We start from the raw sequence: 17,739 nt of genomic DNA, 5'->3' as shown, positions 1-17,739 counted from the left end.
TTACAAAGTCAAAGTGGATTCAAATGCTTTACCTAGGTATAAGGCCAGATTGGTTGCCAAGGGATTTAAGCAGAAGAAGGGCATTGACTTTGATGAGATCTTTTCCCCTATAGTCAAGATGACTACTTTGAGAGCAGTGTTAGCTCTTGTTGCTCATGACGACATGGATTTATGTCAGATGGATGTGAAGACAGCCTTTCTTCACGGAGATCTCCATGATGAGATCTATATGAGTCAGCCAGAGGGATATGCTGTTAAAGGGAAAGAGCAGCTTGTGTGTAAGCTCAAGAGGAGCTTGTATGGACTCAAGCAGGCGCCAAGAGAATGGTACAAGAAGTTTGATGCCTTCATGCAGTCCCAAGGGTATCATAGGTGTGAGACCGATCATTGCTTGTATACCAAACGGGCAAAGGATGGCAGTTTGATGCTACTCATTCTATATGTGGATGACATGCTTATTGCCAGTAAATCTCAACATGAGATTAGTGCTTTGAAGAAACAACTGCATAAGTCTTTTGACATGAAAGACTTGGGTGATGCAAATCATATTCTTGGCATGCGGATTACTCGTGACAGGTCCAAGGGACTTTTGTTTCTGTCACAAAAGGAGTATATTGACAAAGTACTGCAGAGGTTTAAAATGGAGGGGGGGAAGTCTATTAGTACCCCGTTGCCTCCACATTTAAAACTCAGCAGTAAGGACAGCCCCAGATCAGATGATGATAAGGCTGAAATGGCCAAGGTTCCGTATGCATCTGCAGTTGGTTCTTTGATGTATGCCATGGTTGCCACTCGTCCGGATATTGCTTTTGCAGTGGGAGTCATCAGCAGGTATATGGCAAATCCAGGCAAGCGGCACTGGGAAGCAGTGAAAGGTGTCTTGAGGTATCTCAAGGGTACCAAAGACTTGTGCATATGCTATGGTAGGCAGGATGCATTGGTGCATGGTTTTACAGATTCAGACTATGCAGGGAATGCAGATAACCGGAAGTCTACTACCGGTTATATTTTCACATTTGCAGGAGGTGTTATATCATGGGTGTCTCGGTTGCAGAAATGCGTTGCACTGTCAACCACTGAAGCTGAATATGTTGCAGCCACTGAGGCCTACAAGGAAGCAATATGGCTTACTCGGCTGGTGGGAGATTTGGGCATTACAGGAGATATGCCAGTTTTGCATTGTGATAGTCAGAGTGCTATCATGTTGGCAAAGAATCCGGTCTTTCATCAGAAGACCAAGCACATAGAAGTGAAATATCATTTCATCAGAGGGAGGTACTGGAAGACAAGCGACTTGAGCTTGTGAAGGTGCATCTGATGATAATCTTGCAGATTTGCTCACTAAGAGCTTGCCTACAGAGCGGTTTGCACATTGCCGCCACATCATGGGATTAGGATGAGACCATTCTTATTTTATGGTCTTGTATACAGTAACTGTATATTGCTGTAATTTTTATTCTTTTCTCCCCTTTAGGCACATTGGCCTTTAGGTGGGAGGTTGTTGGGGTAAAGGCACATTGCCAACCCTTCATTAAAGATAGGACACCTATGACTGTCTTAAGACAGTCATAGGGCAAACCTAATCCTAATAAAAACAAATGAGTTTGTGGTGTGGCTCATCACTTCACACCCACACACCTTGAGTCTTCTCTCTCTCACTCTCTCACTCTTGCTCTTCTTCCCCTTCAGGCCCCCTTTCACTTGGAAGCACTGCTATCAAAATACCAAGACTGAGCATCATTAGCAGAAAAGAACACATCAACTTTGGAGGGATCAAAAGAACAATGGACAGCCCATGCCCACTCATCCTGGACAGCATGTGCATGTGAGGCATCTGCTAGCTCATGGGATTCAATTGCATGTGAGGCATTTACTGTCAACCCTGCTTTCTTCTTCTCCGAAGCAATGCGCTTCCTGCATTCTAAAATTCCATGCCCTGGCTTGCGACAATAGTTGCATCTTTTCTTCTTTGACTTATCTACTGCATTTTGGGATGCATTGGAGGAATTGCCACTGTTAGGCACATATTTAGGCTTACCCATGGGCTTGGAAGTCTTGACTTTTCCTTTCTATTGTAAAGCAAATGCATGATCAAGAATTGTAGCTTGCCTATTAGCACGACTTTGCTCTTCCTGCAAAAGCAAAGTCACTAACTGATCAAATTAGTGGTAGTCACGATTTCCATTGGCCACTAGTCTAAGGGTTGCAGCAAACCCTTGATATGTGTCTGGCAATCCATTCAATGTAGTGCTAACAAGCTGAGAATTAGGCACCACTTCATCAATATTTGCAACTTGCTCCATGAGGTCCTTGACCTTTGTTAAGTATGTATCCATAGAGTCACTTTCCTGCATGTTGACTTCGTGCAATTGCCTTCTCAAATATGCAACTTGAAACCCCGAAGGCTTGAAAAAAAAACACTCGGTCTGAAAAGATAGCAATTACACCTTCATTTGCTACGAAACCTCCTTCGTAAAGACAGCAAAGACACTCTCATTTGCTCTCCCTCACTCCCTCTCTCAACAAATACACTAGGGCCCAGGACAATCGTCAGGCTAGACACCCCCGAAGGTTTTTAATCATCAGAGAGAAAATGGAGTACATGAGTTCAGCGTGCAAGCGTGAATGACATTACATGAGCTCTTAGGCTCTCTTTCTTGGCAACAAGCCACTTGTCACTTTCTACATTACTTTCTAATTACATGCCACTAAGGGGAACTCTAGAGTCTTCGAAGCACTTGGTCACGCGAACCGCCTCCTAGACTCTTGCTAGGCTCCCATATATTTATTCTCTGGTTGACCGAAGCCAATGCCCTTGATAATAATTAAGGGGCTTTAACCAAGGGTCGAGGTGCCTTGATTATAGTCAAGTCTCTCCAACCGAAGTTGGCACAACTCTCCAACCGAAGTTGGCACATCTTGGTTAACCGTAGTTAACCCTCTTGGCGCATGCCAAGTCTCGTTAACCGAAATCAACACTCTCTGACCGTAGTCAGCTCTGTGGTTCTCTGGTTAACCGCAGTTAACCCTCTTGGTAATAAACCAAGTCTCCCGACCGAAGTCAAGTTTACTTGACCAGAGTCAAGTATCTTTGACCATAGTCAATTCTCTGACCATTAAAAGAACTCTTTGATCATAATTAACACATATAAAAACGCTTTAATTATGGTCAAACAAAATGGTCAACTATATTTGCATTGTGGTGACACAACTTGTGCCTCATTGCGAACCTGATAAAGAGAAGCTAATTTACCCCAAGCATCCTTTGCTGTCTTGCATGACCGGATGTGTGAAATAATGATTCTCTTACGTGATAAAGCAATACATGTGTGTGGATTTGCATCTCTTGAGTCCCATCTGATTTGCTCCCAAGTAGAAGTAGTAGTGACAGGACTACTAAAGAAAGAAGAATAAGGAGGATTCTCCCTTGGACGAGTGCCACCATTAGCGGCAGCCACTTGAGCATTGGCTGGCCTCAAATCAATACGTGAAACAATATTCCAAAAGTTTCTTGCAAATAGAATATGCTTCATAAGGTAAGACCACATAGAAAGAAAGAAAGAAAGAAATTTTATTAGAGTCTTCGGAAGACCGATGGGTCTATGAGATTGAAAGAAAACCTGATACAAATCACAGTAAGGGTCGAGCTACTGAAACGAGCATCATCACCCGTGTTGAATCCTAAGTCTGATCAAACATAATCAAACACATCTAGATGTAACAATGACAAGAAAAGGACTGGAGTGGAGCAGAATGCTCTGTATGTCATGTCGCCCTGGCTGGTGCATAGTCGGTGATGGGACGCTGGCACCCGTCAAGAAGTGGCATGCGTCTCGATCTCCTAGACGAGGCTCCACACAAGACTAGAGCCACCGTGACTCCTGTGGGACGTATCCCAAGTCTAAACAATGATGAAAGGTCCTCCAGAGTGATCTGTGTGTCCCCTCGATGTCTTGTGTATCGTGCTGCGGTCGTCGGGTCGAGATCTCTGTCACGTCTGCGACTAGAGACTGAACGATCAATGTCACTCGATGGGAAGAACTCTGTGATCCTGCTCTGAAAGGTGTCTGATGATGTGGCCAAGCCCCGTCGCCTAAGTAAGTGCTCTCTGTGTCGCACCCCCTCGTGAATGAAAGCCACGAGGCATCTCTGATCTCGGTAGGCGAGGAATCTGGAAAGGAGCCAGAGCCATCTCTGAAGAGACAGTGGTAGCGACCTCGGATCTCGTAGTACACTAGGCACCTGAAAATAAAATGCTCCTCCGACTCAACCTCCTGACAGTCGCACAATATGCATAAGCGATGCTCCCTAGGAATCCCCTCTGCTCTGCCGCTCTCTATGCAGAGACGGTGTGATGATACTTGAAACTGTCCGATGCAGATCCGTAGTAAGTGATGCATATGAAGCTCAGTGTACCCCGATGGTGTGATGAATCCCTTCTCCGAAATGCAAAGACAGTAATGTCTGTAGAAACTCAGCTTCACCAAAAGCTCCCTCGGCTCCAACTAGTTCCTAAAGGTGTGTAGCTGCGGGAGATCCTCTCGAATGACCTGGTTGGGATTACCGGAGGGACATCTAAACTATACTGAAAAGGAGCTATCCTATCGATGCGGAACTCTAGTCTCACAAACCATCTGTGAGTCCGTGCATACCAGCATCGCTCGTCTCCCTCTGCTACCAACCTCATGGAGGAATCGAGAGCCAACCATGGCAACCTCTATTTCCCTGATGTGCAATCCCCATATGATCGAGCCCGGTGTAGATATGTGATGGTCTGAAAGGCTGCATCTAGCTCGAGTGGAGAAGCACTAAACTCAGCCTGAATGATGTGATGTGATACAGACGGTTTCTTCCGAATCATCCATGAGAGCATGAGGATCTGCAGGCGCTCCACCCGTGTCCACTCTATCTCTGACATGTCAGGCCCCCAACAAGGGTTGCCATAAATACCGACTGGTTGGACCAAGGAGTCGAAGAGAAGAGCCTTGGTCTGAGGGTCCTGGAAGTGGGAGTGAAAGCATTGTCTCTCTAGTCCAGACAGTCAGGCGTATCCCTTGCTCAGTTTGGCCTGCATCGCTGATCTCATCGTGAAGATCGGGCCGCAGAAGATGACCCCCAAGTAAGTGTATGAGGATACGATCTCAACTGGTGACCCACCCAAAGTAAAAGTAAAAGTAAACTGCTTCCGTTGCATGTTCACTCGAGAGGTGTTAAAGATCATGACCTTGGTCTTGCCAAGGTTGACCTCCAAATCATGGGATAAACAAAAAGCTTGCATTGCATCCAGGTGTCGCTGGAGCCCCTCGAGTGTGGACGACAAGAGTGCCACGTCATCTGCATAAAGAAGAATCATGATGATGATCCCAGCAAGTGAGCAACCGGTCCCTCCGAACGCCGCCATGAAAGTCTCAAGCTCATCGATGTAGAGGCCAAACAGGGTCGGTGATAAGGCACTACCCTATTTGACCCCTATGGTACTCAAGATCTCATCTGTCCAACCTGCACCTGTCCGAACTCGGCTTGAGACTCTCTCATACAGTGCCATGACTGCCCAGATGATATCCTGATCAAATCCCAGTGTCTGTAGGCATGTGATGAGACGAGCTCGAGGTATTGTGTCAAAGGCTTTGCGAAAATCCACAAAGCACCAATATACCCTCTCCTTCCGTGATCTGGCCTCCTCAATGACACTCCTGAGTGTGAGTATGTGATCCATAGTCCCATGGTCTCACCTGAAACCGGCTTGACCCTCTGCTCTAAGCCCTCTCATCTCTGCGAACAGGCTGACCGACGCATCCAATACAGCTGCATAAATCTTGGACAGCACATGTCCAATCATGATAGTCCTGTAGTTACTTGGGTCCATGGGATCCCCTGCCTTGTGGATGGGGGTGATGGTGTTGAGTGTCCAAGTGCGGGGGAAGCGAAGGCAAACAGCGTCATTGTATAGCTTTGCTAGGATCGGGGCTAACGTGTCGATCCCATATGCAATAAACTCAATGCATAGCCCCTCGTGATCCTTAGCTCGGCCATTGTGCAATTTCAGTGTCGCATCCTTGACTCCCCCTCTGGTGAACAACGTGCAAGTGGTGGGGCGAGGTGTGTGTATGAGATCTGGAGTGGGCTGGTGTGGGACATCATAAAGATGGTGTGCATACATGTGCCAAACTCTCGTGTCGGTGAGGGGTGATGGAGACCTACGCTCAAGGAATCTCCGCCAAAAATCCTTAGAGTTGTTGCTGTACAAGATGTGCAGCAGCTCCTCCGCATTTCGACGAAGAAATGCCTACTTCTTCCGACGTACGAGACGTCGGTACTTGCGTACCATGTCTGGTGTGTTCGGGATTTGACATCTGGTTTCAAGTCGGATAGTTGATTCACAATTTGCATTGAGCCCTTGGATCCTTCCGCTCCAGGCACTAGAGAGTGGGGCTAGGACGTCTTCTCCAACAGAGATAGTTGGGGATGGACAGTGGTAGAGGATCGTTTGGCCAAGACTGTACCATTGGCCCGGTGCCTGTCACTTTGGGTCACGACAATTCGAGGTGACACCTTTGGTTGTGGGAGGGCCAGCTGACAGCCACGAAAGATTACTTATTTCTTCTAGATGGTTTCCCATGGGGGTCTGCCCATCGACCCATGGCCGGAGTAAATGCACATTGATGGGACGCTGCCCCGTAGCACTAAGATTTGGTAAGGAGCCTTTTGATCATGATGTGGACACAGCGGATGCAGCAAGACTTCACCTGGGGTAGGGTCTTCTGGATTGAGGTTCTCCTTTCCAGAAGCATCCTTTTTCTTCCCCAAAGGACAATGTTTGGGAGATGGTGTCCAGCATCACTACTTGAACATATGGATCGCCCATTGCACTTGGTGATCTGAGGCAACCAGGTCCCCCCCAGCCGCCACACTTGTTGCCATTTGGCAACACATTATCTACACCCTGCAAACTATATGGAGTGCGGGACATCAGAATCTTGAATGATGCTGAAAGGCGGGGACGTTTCTACAAGGCCTGGCGTGCAGATGTCCTCTATGTATTCACTAAACGAGGCATTCGCTGGATGTATGGTCCCTCACCCTGGTGGTTGGCCCCTGTTCCAGAGATTCCCTGGGAAATGAGCTGGGTTCCCTGAAAACAGGCTGCCAGTTTTTCTCTTGTTTTCTTCCACAATCAGCGCCACATGGATTGCTGGTTTGTATGGTTAGTTTTTCTCAAGCATAAACAGAAAGTTCTTTTCTCTGGTAAAAAAGAAAAAGGCAAAAAAGGTAGCATCGGCAGCAACCAAATGGCCTCTGATCATAATAGACCACAAGCTGGATGGCTGATTTCTACCACTTGCTTCTCCAGAAGTGAAAGGCTAAATCTGTCATGATGAAGGCTCAGGCGCCATGTAACTAGCTGAAGTCACACCGTTTCATGAACCAAACCTGACACAAAGTGCTGATCAAAACAGAATGGTCACTTACAAAGAGTGCAAGGTTGCCAACTCACTGTGAAAACCATCATTAAAATAGAAAGAGATTACTATAACAGGAAAAACATGGCACCCAATCGTAGGTCATTCCCACATAATGCTATGAAAAAGCTAACCTCTGTCAAATGTTAGTATGTCAAACTTTGAAGGAAAACAAGCAGATGACAATCAGAACAAAAGCGAACATACAATCCTGTACAAAAGAAGGTAACGTACTTTCTGCTGTTGTAGAAGATACCCATCAAATGCACCTTTCCCTCGTAGCATTTTGGCACCACTTCCTTGACCATCTATTGGTCCCACTGATGCTTCATCAAGCACAACAGCATCCACTTTTTCAGATGCAGTCGTCACATCTGGAACCTGGGACACACAAAGAAAAGCCAGATAGACAAATGCATGTAGTTAACAGTGTTGGAATCATTTGTTGAGCACCGACCATTTTACTCCATTCTCCTTTACAACACGCTCCAATATATGACTGGAGTAAGACTTGTATATTAAAACTGGTATATATTGCAGACAAAGCAATCGTAAATTGTAGTATTGAAACTGGTATAGATTGCAGACAAAGCAATCGTAAATTGTGTAGGTGAGATATTAGCATACCTCATACATTGCTTCCATCAGAAGTTGCTCCAAAATAGAACGCAACCCACGAGCACCAGTGCTTTTTGACATAGCTTTCTGAGCTATTTTTCGTAGTGCTCCCTCTGTGTAGTGCAGCTTAACCTGAAAGGAATTTGCGTAGAAAAAATTTAACCAACAGGCATTTAAAGGCACTGTACATAAAAGTTCAACAATAGAAGCTTAAGCTTATAAAGAGAATACAAAAACTCACATTGTTCATGGAAAACATTTTTCGGTACTGTTTGCCAAGAGCATTCCTGGGTTCTGTAAGAACCTGTAAGGTCATAGCTTGCAACATGTACGAAAATGATAATCTAGACATTACAATAGCATCCTTTTAAAAAAGGAAGAAGAATTAAGCACTTTCAAAGAAAGCCAAACAGCAATATCACACCTGTACTAGTTGTTCTTCATTTAAAGCCAATAGACTAACAAGCACAGGAAACCGTCCAACAAACTCCGGTATTAAGCCATATGTGATGAGATCACTGCTCTCCACCTATAAAGGAAAAAGATACAGCAGAATTAGTGGTATCTTCAGTGTCAGGGATGAAACTCACCATTTTGCCTTCTCATTATATACACAAACAATGAATATTCATATACTAGCGCACTATTGCTGGGACTAATTACCAATTGCAACAGAGAAGAAGTAACTGTCGCATCAGTCAGACCATGGCTTCTCATATTAGCATGAACAGGTGCTCCAAAACCAATTGAGGAATTCTGTCTCCTGCCAAAAAATGTCAACTAACACAAATTTAGCTGAAAGGTGATCACATGATTATTTAATCAGCTTTGGCTTAGTGTGGTTCAATGACGGTGCATAGGTTTTGCCTTTCTGCGATGGTCTTCTCAAGGTCAATAAATGCTCCTCCGCATATAAAAAGGATGTCTTTTGTGTCAATCTACAAAAATATTAAGCAATACAGTATATGAGTTCATATTTGGAGCCCCTGCAAAGCTCACCAGCCATGTCAAAAGTGAAACACGAGAGAAAACAACATGTACACAGACTACTAGATGTGCCTGAACCAAACTCTACAACAATATAAGACTCAAAATTTCAGTGTTGTGTACATGATAAAGGGAAAACGTGCATACAGTATGGAAAGGGTGTGCGTACCAGCTAGTGAAAGTCATAAATCACAAGATGGAGCCACCTAGCTCATCTCCTCTAGTGTACTTGGATATTGCTTGTGCTATCTCATGTTTAGGGCCTTATATAGAGATTCATTGTTGAGGGTAAAGTTGACGAATCTAGGGTAGCTTGTTTTGGCACAATGCCAAAATCGAGAGGATAAATGTCAAGGATCATCTGAAGCTTCACTTAATTATATGGCCAAGGATGGACATATATGGGTCATGATGGATACATTGTATTCATGTCAATACTTCCAAATGACACATATTAATCACTTGAGTCACAATAGGCTTCTTTAACGAGGACGGAATAGCCGTTGACAAGGATTTTGATGTAGATATGGCGCCACCTCTCGATTGGTCTCATCCAAATCAATCCCTAGTGTCAGGAGGAGTTCAAATGCCGTCCATTAATTTGGCGCACAAATATTCGGGACCAAGGGAGGCTCATGCTAGGCACCGCACCCACACTCGAATAGTAACCTTGCCTGGCCTTTGGGATCTTGGAAGCGGCTCCTTGGAGGCGTGGCATGAAAAGATTAATGCACCTCCTCCCTAGCTTGGCAAGTTCCTTAGGAAAGGGATGCCGATCTCGATCATCTACAACATTGTCCATGGAGGTCTTCTACAGCTGGAGGCTGACCGAACAAACAAATCCAAAGGGCGACATAGCCTTAGATGGCAAAGGATGATAGTTCTTGGGAGATGGAAGAGAAGTTGGTCCATGAAACCCCCATCCTTTATGGATGATTTCTTTCAGTGTCACTTATTGTCCATGGAGGTCTTCTACAGCTGGAGGCTGACCGAACAAACAAATCCAAAGGGCGACATAGCCTTAGATGGCAAAGGATGATAGTTCTTGGGAGATGGAAGAGAAGTTGGTCCATGAAACCCCCATCCTTTATGGATGATTTATTTCAGTGTCACTTATTGAAACCGGCCTCCAAGCCAACAAGAGGACAGTATAAGGGCCTATTCCCATTACCAGTTAGGGAGCACTAGCTAAGGCTCTTGACGGAGTGTCCATGTTAGTGTGCATTCCCATTAGAATTTTTAGAATGTAGTTAAGTAAAATCTCCTAACTGCCCATTAAAAATGTTTGTAAATTTAACCCCTTCAAAATAGGTACTTTAAGGACTTTAAATTAGAGAAAGAAGTTGGAATGTGAAAATTTAATGGTCAACTTAAGGGTGAGCAGTGGGAATTTTACTCAAGGCAAGATTCTTGTTAAGAATATTTCAAGGTCAAGATCAGCTCGGAACTCTACAACATGGGTGCTCGTTTGAAAGGTCTTGAAAAGAAGAATCACAATGAAAAGAAGAATCCATTGTGACCTTAACTTTAAGGAACTAACTTTGGATCGATAAAATAAACCATTTTGTATAAAAAATACCCCGAAAGTTTTATTTAAGACCGCTTAGTGCATAACATAATGGGTTACCGATGGGAATGTAATTTCCATTTTAAGGTTAACTTTAACTTAAGAGAACTAGTATGTTAAACTCACTAACACAACCTAACAGGCAGTGGGAAAAGGCCCTAAGACAACTAACTAGCCAATGCTTTCACATTAAAACATTCAGCGAATAAACCCAAACACAAATTGGAAGCTAGAGTGCTCCTTGTCAAGAATAAAGACACAGATTGGGCCCCAGCCCTTAGTGCCCCTTTCAGTATTTCTTTATTAGTTGGAGAAACCAGCAAATTAGATACACAGTTAACTCAATCTCACTAGCATTCAATACATTTCCCACTCTCAGTAGGCATCAATATCCCAAGCAACGACCCTCTTGGGTTCTGCTCTCACACCCCAATGGCAATGGGCATCCATTTCTGCTCAAACACCTCATAAGATTCGGAGATGTTGCTAGCAGCCCATACACAGCTTCCCTCATGGCCACAAGAGCCCATGTATTCATTGAAATACCCAAGCAATGGGGAGCATAACTAGCCTGCCCACAACCTCGGGATCAAGGATCTGAACTGTAAGCATCCATGCTTGCCCACTAAGTCTCTCCAAAAACAAGTCACATCCAAGTGCCATCACTAGGAAGCATGTGCGGACTCCTAACCAACCTGAAGCATCAAACCAAGCTCCTTCACGAGCTGGTGCATAGATCACCCTGTCCACGTAGCCACGCTAGCAACTATCTGAGCAATAGGCACCAGCCTATCCGTACAACAGCTTTGAACCAGGTTCTTCAAACGTACACAGCCTGCAACCCGTACCAATATGCACATTCATACACAATCTGCACATCTGTACACAAGCCGTATGTGTCGTACAATCCTTCTGTACCAGTCCACACGCCTCTTCCATAGCGGGGTTCCTACTCGGGTCTCGCCTCAGGTACGCTATACGGAAGCTGTACGACATCAGTACATAACAATTACGAGACACTATACGGAACAAGTACCACACGGTACAGTGTACAGAACAATACAGAGCAAGTATGCCTGCTGTACAGCTACCTGTTGTACGGAATCACAGTACGTCTGATGTGCGGCAGCACAAGCACGTACGGAAGCAAGCTGTGAGTACGGTCGTCCGTACAGTCGTACGGACTATGCGGATGAAGGAGCGCTGGTACAAATCCGAGGGGAAGGAGACGAGTCAACCGTTGCTCTGATACCACTGTAGAATCATTGAATGAAAGAGCGAGTGTAAGGTACAAAGAGTCCAAAGAAACAACCGTCACGTCAATCTTGAGTAGTGTGTAAAGGACTAAGTGTCCTAGGTGTCACATAGGACTAAGTGTCCTATGTGGCATAAAAGGCACACAATAAACTAAGTGCCTATACCAATGCCTACAAGGCACATACCAGGGCCTATAGGACATCACTAGAACTAGGAGAAGATGGCCTACAGCTCATTTCATTCTAGTAAGGAAGAAGATTACTTCCGAGCAGATGACAAAGGAGTTCTTAAAATCTGTTTTCAAGTATCATGGGATGCCTGAGTCTATCGTGAGCGATAGAGATCCACGGATGACCAACATGTTCTGGAGAGGTCTGTTTGAAGACATGGGTACCTCACTGCTGTTTTTATCTTCTTATCATCCACAGTCTGATGGTCAATCAGAAGAGGCAAATTCTACAGCTTTGGATTTGCTCCGATGTTATGTGTCTGAGCACAAAACAAAGTGGGAACACTACTTGCCACTGATTGAGTATGCATACAATAATACAGTGCACTCTTCCACGGTAAGGCACTGTTTGAAATAGTGGAAGGAGCAAGAAAGGTTCCTCCTATCTTGCATACAAAAGAGAAGATTTTTGTGGCAGATGAGTATGTGGAGGACTTGCAGGCAGCCTATGAAAAGGTCAAGTATGCCCTCCAATGCAGCCAAGACAAGCAGAAAAGAGCTGCGGATAAGCATCCCAAGAGCCTAGTTTTCACAGAAGGTGATTGGGTGTTGCTGCGTTTTCTTAAGGCACGCCTCAGGAACAAGAAAGGGAAGGTAAAGCTGTACACCAAGCTGAATATGAGGTACTATGGCCTTTCAAGTTCTTGAGAAGATCAATGAGGTAGCTTACAGGATGGAGTTACCTGAGCAGTGGACCATCCACAATGCTTTCCATGTTAGCTTGTTGAAGCCTTTTCATGGAGAAGTGCCACAGGATATGCCAGTTAAAGAGCAACCTGAAGTTGATGAGCAAGATGCGGTCTTGATTCCTGAGCAGATTGTGGCACATAAGGATCGGAAAGTTAATATAATAGAGTTGCCAGACGCTTTCGAGTGAAGTGCAAGAATTATCCTGCAAACGATGCGATCTGGATGGAAGAGAGTGAACTGGCATATTTACCACAGGTTTTACAGCTCTACCTTAAGGCATTTGGTCTCGAGCCTACTGCGGTAGTGACTCATGCCAGTTCAGCAGAGCACACGTCTGAAGCATTACCGGATGCTCATGGGGGGGGGTAGCACCTCCACACCCACAGTGCAGACAGGCTCACATGATATCTAGAGGTCGCTTGGTGACACTGCGGTTTCACCGGAGGCACTGATGCTGATCGTGTTTCTGCCGTGAGACTTCTATGATGAGTGATCATGACAATCCAGTTGGTTGATACACTGCCATAAGGATGGATCTGCAGCCCTGCTGTATGTATATATACCTTTGTAAGACTAGAATAAGTCCAATCATACAAATTTAGAAATTTTGTTGTTCTAAAGATCAAAAATCTACAAAGAAAAAAAAAAAAAAAAGAGAAAATGAAAGAGAAGAAAAAAGAGGTAAACCAGAACTTTTAAGAAAAGCAAAAGGAAGACATACTAAGCAAGCAAAGCAACACTTATGTCGTCATCAGTGCCCAAGCATAAGCAGCTATACTGGGTTTCTAAAGACCCGCGGAGTCTCTTGGGCATTGTATTTTTGGCACTTCTTCTGATGTTGTACTATTGATTATGGGCTGTTTATGCCTATTGTGACACCCTTTTCTATTTGCTGTAATTTTGGTACAGCAAACAAGATAGTTTGCTATTTCGAGAGGGGGGTATGTCACGGGGACGTGGTGGTGATGGTGAAGTGTCTAAACTAACTGTCACTGAATTTAACCTAGGGTACCAGGCTAGGGGCCTTAGTTAATGCCCAAAAGGTACCTATTATTTCATGTGCAATAAGTGCAACTCCTAGTGCTATTAGAGTGGTTTCAATTTCTAACGTCATTGGTTTGGTTCAGTGGGGTCATTCTTTAAAAACTGACCCCCTAGAGATCCTATAAACTAGGGTCATTGGTTCCTTTGCATTAGAGTCATGGTGTGCCATCTGACCCCCTAGGGGCATTAAAAATCCCACGCCTCATTTTGTACATGTGTCTGCATGTGGCTTATCTGCTTGCCTTGTGGCACCTAGGTGTCACCTCTGGAAGGCCTTGGAGCCCTTCCTTGCCTTTCCATGCTGATTTGAGACTTCTCCCCTACCAGGGGCAGCTTCATTCTCTAGATGGCGGATTTCTGCAGCTCTCCTCTTGCTGGCTGAAGTAGAATTTCAAGCTTTCTTCCAACAATTCTACTCCCCTTTGTGCCCTCCGTTGCTGGCATGCTTCTTGGACCTAGACGCCTTCATTCTAGGCCACTTTTGAAGCTTTTCTCGACTTTCTTCGCGACAAAAGTTGTTCTTTCCTGCATTTGAAGCCATATTCTTAAGCGCCTCTCTTCTTTCTTCTGTCTAGTGCATGGCGCACTGAAAATGGGGGTGTTTGTGGGCTGAAAACTCCATTCTAGTGGACACATTCATGGCTGATTTGCTACAGCTTGCTGGATGTTCTCTTTTCTGATCTTTTCTGGTGCTGGAAGATACTCATAGGAAGCTCCTTCCTACCAGAGTTTTATGTCTGCTATTCAACCTACTTCTGGAGCTGTTTCAGGCTGAAATAGGCTCTTTCTGTTGGCTGAATTCTCTTCTTCTCTTTCTACTCTATGCTACTGCCACTCCTACTGAGTATGGCTTGGTTGTGGGTGAATGCATTGCATGGCATGCTGTCAGACTGGTCTACTTGTGTTATGCATGACTTTTGAAGGGAACCAAAGGAATAGCACTGGGAGTTGGTCACTAGCACAGCCACGGGTTGGCAATGTATAGGGTTGCACCTGCGGGTGAGTTCTTGAAGGGAGTCCCTTTGTATTTTGAGCTAATCAATAAATACCGCAAGGGGTGCCAAGTGTTGGGGCCAACAGATGTCACTCTCTATCAGGACACTCGGAGGTGCAGGCTGCTCTCTTGCGCGGAATGCCATCCAGATTCTCCTATACGCAGACGATGTAGTACTACTATCCTCTTCTGCTACTGGTCTTCAGCGACACTTGGATGGACTTCAGGCCTTCTGTGATACACATGACTTGAAGGTCAACCTTGGGAAAACCAAGGTGATGATCTTCAACACTTCCAGACCCGCTATGCACCGAGAGCAGTTCCTCTTTGCCGGCGACCCTGTTGAGATAGTTGACTCCTACACATACTTGGGCGGTGTCTTCTCAGGCCCGATCTTCACGATGCGCACGGCCATGCAGGCCAGGATCAGCCGGGGATACGCCGCTCTTGCCAAGCTGGAGCAACAGTGCTACCACTCCCACTTCCAAGACCCGCGAACCAAGCCTCTCCTTTTTTATTCTTTGGTCCGCCCAGCAGGCATGTATGGTAGCCCTTGGTGGGGAGTCGACCTTTCAGACACAGAGTGGGCTCGAGTTGAGCGCCTGCAGATACTGATGTTTGCTCGGATGATCCGTAGCAAACCATCGGTACCACACCAAATCATTCTAGCAGAGTTCGGCGCCTCACCCCTACAGCTTGATGCGGCTTTTCAGGCTATCACCTACCTCCACAGAGTCTGGGATTTTGGCTCCTCCGCTAACGGTCACCTCCGCCTACCTTGGTTAGCCCTATCCTCCTCTATGGCCTTATCCATTGATGGGGACCAGCGATGCTGGTATAGTCGTCTTTCCAGTTGGTTCACCCGACTGGGCCTCGACTTAGACCGGTTGCCTCCTTTTCAGTACAGCCTCGACACTCCACCATCTCCTCTCTCCCCCACTGACCAGGAGGTCAACCGGCTCATTCGGGCAGATCTGCTCCAGCTCCACACTTGGCGGACATGGTTTCTTCACTCCGAGCTTCCTATGAAGCTCGACTTCTACCACCGACACTGCCTCCAGATCTCACAGGAGGGCTTCATCACACCTCCAGGTTACACACAACTTCATCTACCACATGCGCTCCGGATCTCCCTCGGTCAGTTTAGGGTCTCATCACACCGATTACGGATCGAGAGTGGACGCGCAGAGGGTATCCCACGAGAGGACCGCCTTTGCCCACTTTGCGACTTACAGGAGATCGAGTCAAAGGAGCATTTTGCTTTCAGATGTCCTATCTATTATGCCATTCGAGGCCGATACCACTGCCTCTTCCGCAACGGATTCGGCTCCCTCTCACACAAGCTACAATTCCCGGATCAGCGGTGCCTTGCCGCTTTCTTACATGAGAGGACCCGCCACCGAGATACTTCTCTCCGAGCACGGCGGCGACACGAGCAGCACACACAGCGTGAGGATATCCAGCGGCCTATCACTGACTTCTTTCAGCCACAGGATACCTCTTCTCAGTCTAGCCGACGACGCGGACGTGAGCGAGAGCCAGAGTCACGACAGCTGCGTCAGCGGACAGATTCACACATCCAGGTCCATGACATCTCGTCTCTACTCTCGGCCCGCCCCACTGGGGTTACCGTTGCCCTCATCCATAGGGCCACCCATCGCCCCCGACGACCGAGCTCGACTCGGCCGCGTGACGTCAGAGGCCAATCATCTATCGCATGGTTTTTGCCGACTTCCCATTTGATGGCTCCTCTATGATTGGTCTCTGACGATCACCACCTGCACATGTATACTGTATCTCCCCCCTCTGCCCCACTTTTTTGTGCCCCTCCCTTCTTCTTCTTTGTATCATCTGGAGGTAGACACATATTTTTTGTATCAGGACTAGACACATTGTCCTTCATAACCTCTTTTTTTGTAGAAACGGTTGGTTGGCCCGTTTTGAGACCACCACCGTTATGCTCATTGTATCAGTTATCTTTAGTCTCATAGACCTTCACGGTCTCCCGAAGACTTTAATAAACTTTCTTTCTTTCTTTCTTTCTTTCTATGCTTCTGAGCAGGGGCATTCTAGCCTCCCTTGTCTTGAATGGTTCCATGATGCTATGCAGTGAAGTTTTATCCTCTGAGTTTTGTTTGTGGACAAAGGCAATCTTTTAAGTTGGCTATATTTTCAGTTTAATGAGATAGTAGAGACAATTACACTGCCCTTGGTGATCAAGGCCGGTTACATGGTCATTCGTGAGGAATGGGTTGGGTGGCCACAGTCTAGGACACCTAATGCACAAGCTTTTGAGGGAAAGAGTTGGATGGGAAGTTTCGGCACAATGCAATGTCCATTGTCAGGATTATTCAGCCTCCATGATGTCTGACAAAGAGGCTTGCACTATGGGCCTCATTTATGAATTCATGGAAGAGGTTTAAGGGGACTTCGAACATGCACATGGCTTGACTAGGATCCAATTTCTAAATTTTGAATTCCCAAATCCTTGGCTTGACTAGTGACAATAAATCATGATGAATCTGAAAACCAAATTGATATCTCGTATCTTGATTTTAAATAGAGAAATCTATTATTTATGGACTAAGCACCTAAATTTTGAAATCAATCCAAGATAGATGTGATTAAGGAAGTTTGGGAGACCCAAGTGGACAAGTTTTCATCAACCTAACCATGCAATCGCTCATATCCTCGATCCTCTTTGGAGAAGAGACGATCAAAGAGATGGCGCATTGATGTAGTGCAAGCTGCTCGACAGCCTTTACCTCTACAAGATACTCAAGGATAGGGACAGCTTCTAGATGCATTTATTCCCAAATTCAAAGTGAATGACTGGACTCTTCATTGCAAATTTGGAATGTGAATCTTAGAAACCAAGATCTAGGACCCATGG

General features: G+C 45.6%; 1 protein-coding gene across 1 annotated transcript in view; it reads right to left on the bottom strand.

Annotated features, from left to right (window-relative positions):
* Positions 1 to 17,739, bottom strand: part of LOC147894908 (CLP protease regulatory subunit CLPX1, mitochondrial-like) — a 72,000-nt gene that overhangs the window by 17,814 nt on the left and 36,447 nt on the right. The window contains exons 9-14 of the mRNA XM_087383348.1: positions 8,946 to 9,016; positions 8,742 to 8,841; positions 8,503 to 8,607; positions 8,320 to 8,382; positions 8,088 to 8,210; positions 7,695 to 7,841 (exon numbers count right to left, since the gene is read on the bottom strand). Coding sequence (XP_087239474.1) covers positions 7,695 to 7,841; positions 8,088 to 8,210; positions 8,320 to 8,382; positions 8,503 to 8,607; positions 8,742 to 8,841; positions 8,946 to 9,016 — 609 coding nt within the window. The remainder of the gene's footprint in view (positions 1 to 7,694; positions 7,842 to 8,087; positions 8,211 to 8,319; positions 8,383 to 8,502; positions 8,608 to 8,741; positions 8,842 to 8,945; positions 9,017 to 17,739) is intronic.

Source organism: Dipteris shenzhenensis, chromosome 13, assembly GCF_047967505.1.
Source record: "Dipteris shenzhenensis isolate YYH24624 ecotype China chromosome 13, Dip_SZ_1.0, whole genome shotgun sequence".
Taxonomy (NCBI): Eukaryota; Viridiplantae; Streptophyta; class Polypodiopsida; order Gleicheniales; family Dipteridaceae; genus Dipteris; species Dipteris shenzhenensis.
Note: the sequence above shows the minus strand (reverse complement) of the source record. Positions and strands in the feature narration are given on the sequence as shown.